Source organism: Lutra lutra, chromosome 8, assembly GCF_902655055.1.
Source record: "Lutra lutra chromosome 8, mLutLut1.2, whole genome shotgun sequence".
Lineage (NCBI taxonomy): Eukaryota > Metazoa > Chordata > Mammalia > Carnivora > Mustelidae > Lutra > Lutra lutra.
Window position 1 is genome coordinate 36,864,986 of NC_062285.1, and position 12,896 is coordinate 36,877,881.

The following is a 12,896-nucleotide window of genomic DNA, read 5'->3' on the forward strand; positions in this document are numbered from 1 at the left end:
TTCCAACTGCAGAGGGGAAAGCTGTTGAAAGCTGTTTTCCTGTGGACCTCCATCTTCCTTCCCCGTGCCCCTCCAAGCTCTCCCTGCCCTGACCAACTGCCCCACTCTGGGTCTCCCCCTTCTCTCCCCTTTCCTTTGGCGGAGAGGGGCAGGACCCTGGCGGCAGGAGGCCCCTAGAAAGCGGGGTCTGTCTCCAGTTCAGAGGGATGCAAGGCAGTGTCTTCCATCCTGCTTGGGGAGCAGGAAAAACTGAACCCCTTTCCTGGTCAAAGGGTGATTTATTCCAGAGAGGGTAACTGGAGGGGTGTGCAGGCAGCCCATCTGCCCAGCAGTCCTCCAGAAAGGGGCCCTGAGCCACACGGAGCTGGAATCACATGGTCACATACAGGTCAATGAGCCTCAGTAAACCCAGACCAGGGCTGCTTAGGGGAGTACAGTGCCAGGGCAGGCCGGCTGTAAGCTCAGGGGCCTGCTGCAGCTGGCTGATGGGGGAGGGGGTGGGGGGGACTAAATGCAAGCCCCTACCCACCCCCCACCCCACCCCCGCACCATGCTTGGCTTTTCTAGGCTTCTTCCTCTTATCTAGATGGGGTAGGCATGGAAGGGAAAAAAACTGGTATTCAAGAATTCAGAAGCCTCATTACTAACCAGTCAGGACAAGGAAGTTGGGGAAATTGATATTCCAAGAGATGACAAGTGTCTGATCCAAAGGCAAAGGAGCGAAGCCAGGGACTTGTCCCAGCGAGACCACAGCGTATAACCAAGCCCCCTAAGTGACCCTTCTTTGAGTCTCTTAAAATCGCCCTGACAAGAAGATGGCACGCCCTGACAAGAAGATATGTCAGGGATATCCCAGCATCCCTCTTCTATTTCGCTTGCGTTGGAGGGGGTGGGAGAGGGCGGTCATCAGGATCAGGAACGGGGTAGGGGGAGGGGGAAGCAGCTTGAAAAACTCCCTCGACTCAGGATGACTCTCACAGGCACTCCTGCACCTCCTTTCTGTCTGTTCTGATGGACGACAGACTCAGCAGGGAGGGCTCAGACCGCAGTCCCAGGAGGAGAGAGAGAGAGTGGGTCTTCTACCTCCTGGGAATTCCCTGCCTCTCACCTACACAGTGTGCATCCTACCTTCAAGCTAACTGTACCCACCTGCCTCTAAACAGACCTCTGCTTCTCCAGCTCCTTCCCTGAGTCTGGAACAGCCTCCTTCCCCATGGGTAGCCTCCCCCTTCTTAAAAACCCAACCAGAAAGTCTCCTCATTTACGAAGGTTCCCTGGATGGTCCACAGACTTGACCTTCTCCCATCTATAGCCTTTCTTGGGGCCATCCTTGTGATTCTTATCGCAGAAAATATAAAGCCATTTTCTGTGGTGTGATTTTTCTTCTTTCATAAACTAGGAACTGTTCCGGAAGAGGAACTCTGCCTCTCCCACGCCCCAGTGCCTTCTTGTCAGCTGAATGAGGGAGAGAAGGGACCAGCCCAAGCCTAGGCATCAGGGGACCCAGAGTCTAGACTCTGTTGCTCATTAACTAGCTATTAGTTAGTTAATGGACCTGACAGCCCTGGGCCTTGCTTTCCTGTTCTGTAGAATGAGGAGGTAGAATGATTGAGGTCTCTGGTCTCCCTTTGGTTACCGGCACTCCGTGACCTTGAGCAGCTGCTGGCTCCCCAGCTTGTAGGTATAGGAGATAGGCCCCTCCTAGCCTCGCAGCTCTAGATCCCTTAAACAGTCTCTGAGCTGAGCTATTAGGGCGGAGAAGGGAGAAGGACAAAGGAGATACGAGAGCTGGGGGTGAAATGTGGAGGTGCTGACCCCTGGGAGCACGACTTCTGACAGGGAGCCCTTCCCTCTGTGCACACAGCTGTTTCGCTTTGCGGTCTGTGACGACAAAACGGCGCCGTAGTGACAGCCAGGACTTGGAGCGAAGAGGTACATCTTGATAAGCTGCCTGCTGCCTGTGGCCTTACGGGGCTCTTTGTTAGGTTGTCTGACAGCCAAGCAGATCTTAAAGAAAAGCTGCTTTGGAGGAAGACCTGAGATCATTCCGGAGATGCAGGGGAGAGAGAAGGGCAAGAGGAGGCCCCGGGGGAGGGGGAAGGACAGGCCCTGCTAGGGCCAGGACGAAGGGGGTGTCATTTTTTCACCTTTATCAAATTGTAGCAGGACCTGGGGACCAAGGTCAGTCTCTGAAACAAGGTCCAATCATGCCTGGGCAAGAGGGGGAGGTCCCGCTGCTCCCCTGGCGGAGCAGCCCAGGAAGGCCAGATGCCTCATGTTCCCTCGACCCCTTTGCTGGATCTCTCTGCACTCGGAGTTCTGAGCCTGTCTGCAAACATCAGACCGTGAGGCATGATCTCCTGCACACGGCAGGCTACTAGGAGGTGCTGGGAGGAAGCTGGCCAGCCTGGTGCTCCCCTGACTTGGGGGGCCGGTGAGGTCCTGACAATGGCCAGCCACCTGAGCAAGCAGCACAGAGACCCAAGCATCACGCTGGCAGGTCTCCCAGGAGAGAAGGCTGGGCTGTCTCAGTGTCTGGGGTGGAAAAGTACAGTTTGGGTTGTAAGGCAGGACTTGAACAGGGTTTGAAATGATAAGTCATGAGGCAGGGCAGAACAGACAGTCTGTTGATGAAGAGGTTCCCATGCCCCTCACTCCTCCCCAGTCCTATCTCAAGTCCTGCCCTCAGGATCTAGCACCTCTTGTCCCGAGGAAGTTCTTTCTGTCTCACCCGAAGTCCCCGTTCCTTAGTGGGTTCCCTCCTAGGCCTTCAAGGGAATCAGAGCACAGCTTCAACTCTAGAGACTCAAGTTCAGATCTGGAAGAGGGTGAGGCTCCATACGGGAGGAAGGAGTTCAACATGGTCCCAAGCCCCAAAGCGACGAGACTGAGAGATCTTATAGAATTCGCTTCCCCATCAAGAGGCTGGCTCAGTGGAATTCACAAATATTCACCTACTTAATTCAAAAAATATTTTTGGAGCTCCATGATATGTTAAGTCTGATGCTAGATGCAAGGGATCAGAACTCTCTCCTTCTTGCCTATTAGTCCCCATGCCAATAAGGCAAGACAGGCAATAAGTGAGAATAAAATAAATAAATCATGTTGCTGAGAAACTAAAAAGTGATGAAATGAGAATGAAGGATGAAGGGGTGGGCTACTCTATCTGGAGAGGTCAGGGAAAGCCTATCTAGGAGGTGACATTTGGAATGAGATCCGATGACGAGAAGGAGCCAGCCATGTAAAGTTCTAGGTTAAGAGCATCCCAGGAAGGAAGGACAGCGGATGCAGAAGCCCTGGGTGGGAACAAGACTAGCATGTTCGAGGGAGAAGATGATTCAGGTTGAAATCAGAGAGAACAGCAGGGCTGGCTCCTGTGGGGTTTTGAGGCCATATTACAGAGGAGTTTGGATTTTGCTCCAAGAGCAGTGGAAAAACATTGGAAGTCTTTAAGCAAGGGAGTGAGGTGATATGATCTTCAGAAAGATCACTGTCGTGACTCTTGGAGAACGGATCACAGAGAGGCTGCTTGGGGGTCTAGAATATTAATGCAAGTGAGAGATGTTGCTTTGGCCTGGGGTGGAGCAGACAGACTTACCGTGTTTTGGAATAAGGTCTGCAGAACTTGGACGGGATACGGGAAAATGATTACAATTAAGTGGAATATGCCCCAAATGGTGAAGTCTCAAGGAGGGTCACATTTTGGGGAGAAAAAGCCCGGTTCAGTTTGGAACCTGTGAGGTTTGAAATGCTCTCGGTGACTCAAGCGTGGAGAGGTAGTAAGCATTTAGAATGTCCTCAGCTCTGCATACGGATCCCACACGCAAAGGACCCAGAACTTGCCTTAGAGGAGCTTATGCACCAGCTGTGAGACAGAACCGGGGGGAGAGAAACTGCTTTGCTCCCCACTCCTCCCATTTCTATGCAAGAGCCTCAAAAACCTGTTTCCTTAGGGGAAATCAACCCCCACTCTCTCAAGACTCTCCGTGTTTGAATCATAGCATTTCTTCTAGCTCAGGAATGTCATGATTCTAGGTACCGTGGCTCCGAGCAAGCAGGTAGAGAGACAGAGACTCTCTCTAGGAATAGGAAGAAAGCTCTTTGACCAAGGAAGCCAAGGACAGGGGTAGATAAACTTTCCTAATCCCAAAGATTTGATCATTCTAAGCATTAGTGTGATGGCTCCCTGACAATTTTGAGAAGGTTCCTCTCCTTTCACTCAGCCTTTATTCTACAGGTGAAAGAAATTGTCTAAAATGAGTATCAGAGGGGGCCTTACAAGAAAGAATAAGGGGCAGAGCCTGAGGAATCCCCTCAGTCCTCCAGGGCTGGAGGGAACCATGAGAGGGAGGAGGGGATGTGCCAGCAAACACTGGGCCCTCCAGCACAAGCTTTGTGTGTGGATTACTGCTGTCCATGTGTCTTTTGTTTCGGTCATGACCAAGAATTCCATGTACTTGTGTCCTTCTCGCCGACTCCTTTCAGCCAGCAACAAGGAAGTGCACAAAGAACTCAAATGTTCCCATATCAGAGGACCTGCTCAAGAAAGCTAGCCACGCTTCCAGCCACAGAGCTGCCATGAGACTCCAAAGGAGGGGAGGGGCCTCTCAGAGACCTGGTTCCATCGTCTGTAACCATATGAGCTCTAGAACTGCGTTATCCAACATGGTGGCCACCAGCCATATGTAGCTATCTAAATTTAAATTAATTAAAATTATATTTTAAAAAATCTAAAATTCAGGTCCTCTGTCATAACAGCCACATGTCAAGGGCTCCACAGCCACATGTGACTAGTGGCTACTGTATGAAACAGTGCAGAGCTTGGATGCCCCATCATTTCAGAAAGTTCAATCAGACAGCATTGCTTTTGAAGAGTGGTTTCCAAACTCTGGTTCCCGGGCCAGCGGCATCAACACCATCTGGGAGTGCTCTAGAAATGCAAATTCTCAGGCCCCGCCCCAGGCATATGGGGATGGGGACAAATCCACCAGATAATTCTTTTTTTTTTTTTTTAAGATTTTATTTATTTATTGGAGAGAGAGAGGAGAGAGAGAACATAAGCAGCTGGGAGGAGCCCGATGCGGGGCTCGATCCCAAGACCCTGTGATGGTGACCTGAGCCAAAGACAGCTGCTTAACCAACTGAGCCACCCAGGCGTCCCCTTCCAGATGATCCTAACACATGCCAAGTTTGAGTACCAAAGCTCTAGTGTAGAATAATATTCTCTCCCCCTGTCCATTTGAGCCTCAACAATCTTAGACCCATTCAGCCTTCCTAGGGCAAGTATAATCATGACTTGTTCTATAAGCAAGGAACAAATCCAAAGATCGCAGCTCTAACCCAGGGCCAGAGTTCTGGCCCCTTGACCCTTCCTCGGTCTCATTTTTTTTTTTTCACCAAACTTGTCTAGGATCATTTCATATTGAAAACAAAAGGACACAATTCTATAGCTCTTCGCTGGAACTCCAGTCCATTGAGAAGAGCCAGCTGCTGAGTTTGGGGAAGTCAGAATGATCGTAATGGAAAATCTCTCCACCGAGCGGCCATGGGTTGATTAGAATGTCCCATGAATGTGCGGGAGCAGCCAGGAACCCAGATCCACTCCCCTGTACGGACCAGGGAGCCATAGCCCCCGGTGGGACACTGCTCACCCACACCCGCTGGCTCCTTCCTGACCACTGGGACCCAGGCGTGAAGAACAGAGAGGTTAAGAGCCTTAGAGACAGACCCCAGCTGCGCGTCCTGGTTCTGTCATTCGGAGCCGGGGGACTGAGGCGAGCAGGCCATCTCTGCAAGCCTGTTTCCTCCTCTGTGAAGCCCCAGGAAGAATAGAACTGCTCTGCAGTGGGGAAGAAATAAGCCCATGGATGTGAAGGTGCCCGGCACTCAAAATTTTCAATGTTATTATGCCAGACAGTAGGAAGTCGACCTAGTTTTTCTATTCTTTTTCTTTTCAGCAGAACCTGCCTTTTCTTTGTGTTCTCTGACCTCAGATTTCTCTTAGCATGTGAGCTCCAGCTTGGGTCTTCCAAGCCTGCATGGGAACCAAAGAGACATGGGTAGCCCCTTGTAAGTGGCATCACCAAGGGGTAGTTTTGCCAGTTGGCAGCATGTCTAGTTTTCTGGAACCAACCCGCAAACCTGGGTAAACCTGATCACACCTTTCGGCAAGGAAAGCGCCTTCCTACAAAGTAGGGGAGACCCTGAGCAGGGACTGGGTACAAGACAGGCTGTTGTGTCAGGCTTGAAATCTAGAAAGCTCCATGAGGGGCCCTGAACTCCCATCTCAGCCTGCCGCTTTTGGTCGCCGTGACCTTGAACAGATGGCTCTGTCTCTCTACCTCTCTCCTTCCATCCTTGGAGAGGGGAGAATAATGTGCCCAGTGCATCTGCCTTGAGTTTCCTAAGATCAGAGGATGAATGCCACCCTCATTGTTCTCTAGAACCTGGGCCTCATCTTTCTCTGGAAGCATTTTTCCAGGAATTATTCTGTGCTGAAGAAACAGAAGCCGCCCCGCCCCCCTCAGGGGCCCGGGCTGGGCTCTCACAGGCTCCTGACTCAGCTATGGTGCTACCCCTCCCCTCGGTTCCTGCTCATGCACCTCCTCTCTCTAACTTGAATCTATTTTTTTCTCTGTCTCTTCCTTCCCACCACCACCCCCTTCCCTCAAACAACCACACCCATGGTCTTGTCTGCCCTCTCCCACTTCCCCGCAGCGGTGGGCGTCCAGATGAGGCTGGAGTTCCTGCAGCGGGCATTCTGGGCGTCGACCCGGCAGGTGGGTGTGATGGGGCCAGGTCAAGGCCAGAGGCTCCCTCCTGTGCCCCACTGCCTCTCTAGGCCCCCTCTCTTCTGGGACCCTCGCTCAGCTCTCCTGGATCCCTTCCTTCTCTGCCTGTCTCCGTTCCCTGTGCCTCTGCCAGTGGCCTGGGTCTCTCTGCTCCGCTCAGCCCCGGGAATGACAGGACCCTGTATTCCCACCCACCCTGTCCCCGGGGCGAGGAGACGTGTGCCCCTCCATCCTTCTAGCCAAGACCCAAGCCTGGACTGCTTTCCAGCCCACCTGTTGCCTCCCGGCCTCCACTCCCGGTTCCCCGGAGCCCTCTGCCTTTCCTGGGTTTCCTCAAGTCCCCCTCAAGCTCCTCCACCAGAATCTGCCCTCTGTTCCAAGACCCTATCTGTCCACTTGCTGTTGCCGCTTCCTCATGGAAGCTGTTCCCTTCCTCACGTGGTTTGGGGAACCACGACATGAAGATGGAGAGGATGGAATGGGAAGGGACACCCGTCCTGTAACCTAGGGTCACCCTCCAGGTCACACAAAGAACAGGAGCCTCCGAAGCCACCCCAGGAGGCTCTGGCACCATGAGGCTGATCTCCAACCCTCACGCATGGGATGCAGAGGTGCAGCTCCCTTGGAGGGGGGTGTGGCTGAACCCCTGTGCGTGGGCGGCTGGTGAGGGCCTGATTCTCAGGGCCCTGACCCCACTGACACATAGCCTCACCCACACATACAGCACACGTGTGTATCATGCCCGCACACATACAAACGGCTCACATACACCCTGCCCATACAACACACCACATACGCCCTACACAGACGCACACCCAGCACAGTGTGCACGCACGCACACACATAAGTATGCCTCAAACACACATTCACCATCCCCCCACACACAAACACAAGCACACACATAACCCACACACAACACAGACGTGCTCATGCAGTGCGTGTCTCCCGCGTTGACACACACATACACGGAGGCACACACCACGTACAATTTCTCCTCTTCCTTCCAGTGCAGCCCTGTGGATGGACCCTGCCCAGAGAGCTGCCAGGACAGTGTAAGTTCTCTCCCAGGGGAAAGAGGGGGGGAGCGGGAACCAAGGGCCCCACAACTAAAGAGGATACCTTTGCACTAGACATGGGGGGGCTCCCCACACGCCAGGCCAGGCCCAGCGGTCAGGGCCTGGCTATGACCTCCCTCCCGGTCTCTCCCCAGGAGCTGGACTGCTTCGTCATCGACAACAACGGGTTCATCCTGATCTCAGGGCGGTCTCAGGAGGTAAGGTGTCTGGGAGGTGGAAGGAGGGAGGAGTCGGGTCATCCCCCAGCCAGGCCAGTCAAGGAAAGGACTGACCGTGGTTGCTAATGGCGGCTTGGGGCACCAGGAAGTAATGGCAGCTTAGGACAGATTAAAGGGAACAGTCTGAAGAAAGCAGAGTCTCTTCTCCAAGCCAAGTCAGTGTAAGAAGACCACAAAATGCAGACACTTCTCCACTCAGATCATCAGAGAAAATGTTACTTCTTTATTTTGTCTCTCCCTAATCCAGCCTCGTCCCATAGTTGGTAGGGAAACTGTCCACACGACGAGGAGAGGCTCTGCCCGGGCTCCACCTCAGGGCCCCTCATGTTTTCTGTGCTCTGGCCGTGATGCTGATTGCCTGGCCTTAGAAGCCTCCTTCCAGAGTGCAAACACCCTCAGACTCATCACCCCACTCCCCTCCATCACCTTCCTGCCCCTTTAATCCATTTAGGCCACTGCTGGGTAGCTCATCCACAGAGAGCAGGGAGCCTGTGAGCCGGGGTGAGGGCCCTCTTCTGAGTCGCAGACTTCTCATTGTGTCCTCGTGTGGAGCAAAGGGCAAGGGAGCTCTCGGGGGTCTCATCGATACTGACCAAGATCCCATTCCTAAGGGCCGCAACCTCATGATCTAATGACTTCCCGGAAGGCCCCCACCTTAATACCCTCAAGCCCAGAAGATCCAGCGACAGACAATGACAATAAGGCAGAAGTCAATATCTTTTGGAACCTAATTTCAGATGTGGCATCCCATCACTTTTACTATATTTTATTCACAAGAAGCGAGTTACCGGGTCCAACCTACCAGAGGCTGGGACCATTGTGAGTCATTGCCAAATTTGCCCCCTACCACAATCCCCTCCACCCTCCCCAAACACACTCCTGTGGTGGGGGTACTGGCAGCCAGCAGCAGCAGCAGCAGCGTCTGGGAGCTGATAGAAATGCAAGTTCTTGGGCCTGGCCCAGATTGAGCGAGGCAGAAGCTCTGGGATGGGGCCCTCCAACCCTACTGTGACAAGCCCTCTGCTGACTCTGAAGCCCGACAAAGTCTCAGGACCACCGCCTAGCCTTTCCTGCCAGCGGCTGTTGGTCTGGACGCACTTTCCCAGCTGGGCTGATATGCCGGAAGGTCCAGGCTGTTCCTTGTCCCTGCCAAGGTCCACCCAGAGGTCTGGGGAGAAAAGACTGTCCCTGCTCCAGACGCCAACTTTCCTCCCAGCCCTGCCTCACAGAGGCCCTCCTGCCAGGCAAACAGGGCACTTGCAAAGCCCCAGGACACCACCTGTCTGTGGTCTGCCAGAGGGGCAGGGGCGGCCTGGATCTCCTGCCCCGGTGGTGTTCCAGGCCTACTGATTAGACATTTGGTCCCCCGGGGCTTCTCTTCCAGCTCAGGGTTCATTGTTATAATAAAAGACTACAGATGACAGGATTACAGCCCTCTGCAGGGGCCTAGAAAGAGAAGCAGACAGCTGGGGCCATGAGAGTGACAACAGCTCTGTAGGTCTCTGTAATGTTTACAGTGGATCTGTCATCCCAGATTTAGGGACCCCTAGTCCTCCCGCTTGCCTGTAGGTAGCACCTACACAGGAGAGCTCCAAAATGGACCTCACAGGGGCACCAAAGCTAGAAAATCGAATGCCCCATCAGGAGGAGGTGAATCTCTCTGAGGGCGGGGCGCAGCACCCTCTCCCTCCCTGCCCCCAGCCCAAATGCTGGGCTTGCCTTCAGACCAGGGCAACCCCTTCCGCCCTCAGAGGGCCTCTGATGTGCCTGTCTCAGCTCATTTTCCTCAGCAACCCCTTCTCCCTCCTTGCTTCCCTACACACCAAGTGCCGGGTGCCTCAAAAAAAAAAAAAAGTTGGCCACCTGCCCCCTGGGTGGCTCTCTCTGGAGCACAGTCCTAATGCCCTCTCTCCCACATGCTTCCCCAGCCCCACTGTGGGGCCAGAGGTACTTGTCAAGAGACTGAGCAGCTCAGGGGAGCCCGGGGATGGAGGTTATACATGAGAAAGGAACACCTTACGTTTTTTTGAGAAGAAACCGAGGCTGTCCGTCGGTAAGAAGAGGCTGTGAGACATCTGCTCCATCCCAGAATCGCGGGCTCTCCCACCCAACCTCAGGTCCCCCTTTCCTCTGGGGACCGGAGCTTCACACAGGCATGCAAATTAGCCTAGTTCTGGGGGCTGCGGCCCAGCCACCCGGAATACTCATCAGTTCTGGGTTCTCTGCCGCCACCTGCCCCCCCACCCTGTCTGCTCCCTGCAACACTGCACACACTCCTGCCTCATTACAGACACGAAAACACAGGCAGCCCCAGGCCCTTTTCATGCAGCCCCAGAGCTCAGGCAGTCCAAAGGACCGTTGCTTATTTGTGGATTGTGCCCTGGAAATGTGGAGCCCTGGCCCGCTTCAAGCAAACCCGAAGGCAGGTGGCTCTCGGGTGCAGGGACCTGGAGCTTCCAGACCCTGTATAGCGCCGTGGCTGGAAAGAGGCCATGGACCCCGCAGTCAGTCTGGGTGCCCTGAACTGACAAGGGTGCTCCAATTTGAGTATTTGGACTTCAGCTTTGCAGGGTCAGGAACTAAGTCAATCTACCTTTTTGAGGCACTGATTGACTCTGATGAAGTTCCAATAAAACGATCAGCTAAGAACAGTGTTCTGCTGTCAGCAGTGGAGCCCCCAACACAGGGTTTTAACCAAATCAAAGGTTTATTCTCTCACATAAAAGAGTAGATGAAGGTAGCCCAGGACTGGTACGGTCTGGTCACCAGGTGCCTGCATCCTCAAGGTCACAACATGGCTAAAGGAGCTCCTGCCTTCTTGTCCCTTTTCCAGACGAGAAGGGAAACAGCCATGAATGAGGTATTCCTCCTAAGGAGTCTTCTCCCTTTAAACAGATTCCCGATGTCCCACATGGTGACTTTGCTCAGATTTCATTGGCCAACTCTGGCCACAGGGGGGTCTGGGAAATGTAGTCTTTAAGACGAACACACTGCTAGCATAATTCAAGTCTGGCTTGCCTTACCTGAAGAAAGGGATCCCGGTCAGTCATGTTGTTTATATACAGAAGAGGATACATTTTTTTCCAGTGTCCAGGAGCCCATCTTCTCAGAATCAAGTGTCTGAACCGCGGGGTTGTTGGTGAATAAGCGTAGAGTTTGGAAAGAAAAGCCTTGTGGGAATTTGGGCCAGCCTCATTTCCACCCCACTGCACTTTCCCAGGGAGAAAACTCCGGTCACTCATTCATTCCCCGTCCAGTCCCTCACACATTCCTTCAGCAAAGATGCACGGAACAGTAACCACAAACAAGACACTGGGTGGTGTGTGGGGGGCCGGGAAGTAGATGTCTGCCCACAGGATCTCGCCGTCTGGTAAGGCAGGAGCACACACACATCTGGTCCCTGCAACAGCAAGAAGCAACCCACAGCTGATGGAGAGGGATCGCGTGAGCTCAAGGAACTTCAGGTGGCTTCAGGGCTGCACTTTGGAGAATGACAGGAACAGATACCTCACACCTTTCCACTTGCTAGTCTTTCCCTTAAATGCCCTCAACTCCTCCCTGCTGTCCTCTGCTCTCTCCACTGCCCTGCTTCAAGAAGCCTCGCAGGCCTCAGAACAGAGGGGCCTTCTGGCCAAAGAGAGCGCAGAGCTCAGACAAGCCTGCATGACCCATCCCGTGCTCTCTGGGCCACCCCCTCCCCTCGTGCCTTTGTCCTTAGCCTCTCGGTTTCCTATGCAGAGGAGGAAGGCCTTAAGTCCAGCTGGAAAGGTGAGAAAAGAAAGACTTCCTAGAGGAGGACAACAAGGAAAGCTCCTTGGAGTGAGGACTGGGGAAGGGTTGTCCAGGCAGAGAGAAGAGCCAAGGCCAGAGCAGCTCCTTATCATATGCCCACCACATACGGAGCCCTCGCCATGTTCCAGATGCTTGGCACACGCTATCCCCTCCCCGGCCCATGGCCACACAGTGGGCAGTGCCAGAGCCAGGATCTGAACCAAAATCTGATACCAAAGTCCTGGCTCTTTCCTCTCTGCCATGCTGAGAAGGCCGCAGGAGCAAGAGGCCAGGGCAGGTGGGGAGGTCAGTGTAGGGGTGAGGCTGGAGGGCAGCCTGAAGCCAGATCATAGGAGGCTTGACTGTCAACCAACTTGGGGGACTTTGCGGGCTTGGAGGGTACAGCCTGGGCTGGTGCACGTGGTGGGTGCTCACCAGTGCTGGTTGACTGGGCCATGAAGGAGGGACGAGGGGAAAGGAGGATCCTGTTTTGCTCTACAGGAAACAAAAAAAATAGAGAGACCAAATCCCAGCTGTGTTGGCCCCAGGGCTGGGGACTGGGAGAGAGCCCAGTTAGGAGGGTGGAGTAGATGGCTGGGAGGACAAAGGTCTGGGTGAAGTGACTGTCCAGGAGTCAGAAGGTGAAAGACAAACCAGCAGGGCACACTGATTAATTGGGAAGGGGAGGGGAGAGGGAAGAGAAATCAAAGGCAGCGCCGAGTTCTCACATTGTGTTTGGCTGGGCGGTAAGGATGCCAGTGTGAGAGGCAGAGAAGACGGCTGCTTTTGAACCTTTTTTGACCATGACTCACAGAAAGAGATACATGTTACATTTGACCTGGGACATACACACGCACCGTATACAACAAATCAAATTTCACAAAACCTTGTTTAACCTGACTACACACAGTTCACACCAAACTGTCCAAAGGAATTCTGTGTCTTCTAAAAAAAAAAAAAAAAGAAAAGAAAAAAATCCGATCCCCTAGACTGATTTCATAACCAATTAAGTGATAAGTGCTAAGATAAAGAATAGGGCA

At 53.4% G+C, this 12,896-nt stretch overlaps 1 protein-coding gene across 1 annotated transcript in view; it reads left to right on the forward strand.

The window, feature by feature from the left end:
* CACNA2D4 (calcium voltage-gated channel auxiliary subunit alpha2delta 4) overlaps nt 1-12,896 on the forward strand; it is a 114,470-nt gene that overhangs the window by 93,646 nt on the left and 7,928 nt on the right. The window contains exons 27-29 of the mRNA XM_047742879.1: nt 6,718-6,779; nt 7,799-7,843; nt 8,002-8,064. Coding sequence (XP_047598835.1) covers nt 6,718-6,779; nt 7,799-7,843; nt 8,002-8,064 — 170 coding nt within the window. The remainder of the gene's footprint in view (nt 1-6,717; nt 6,780-7,798; nt 7,844-8,001; nt 8,065-12,896) is intronic.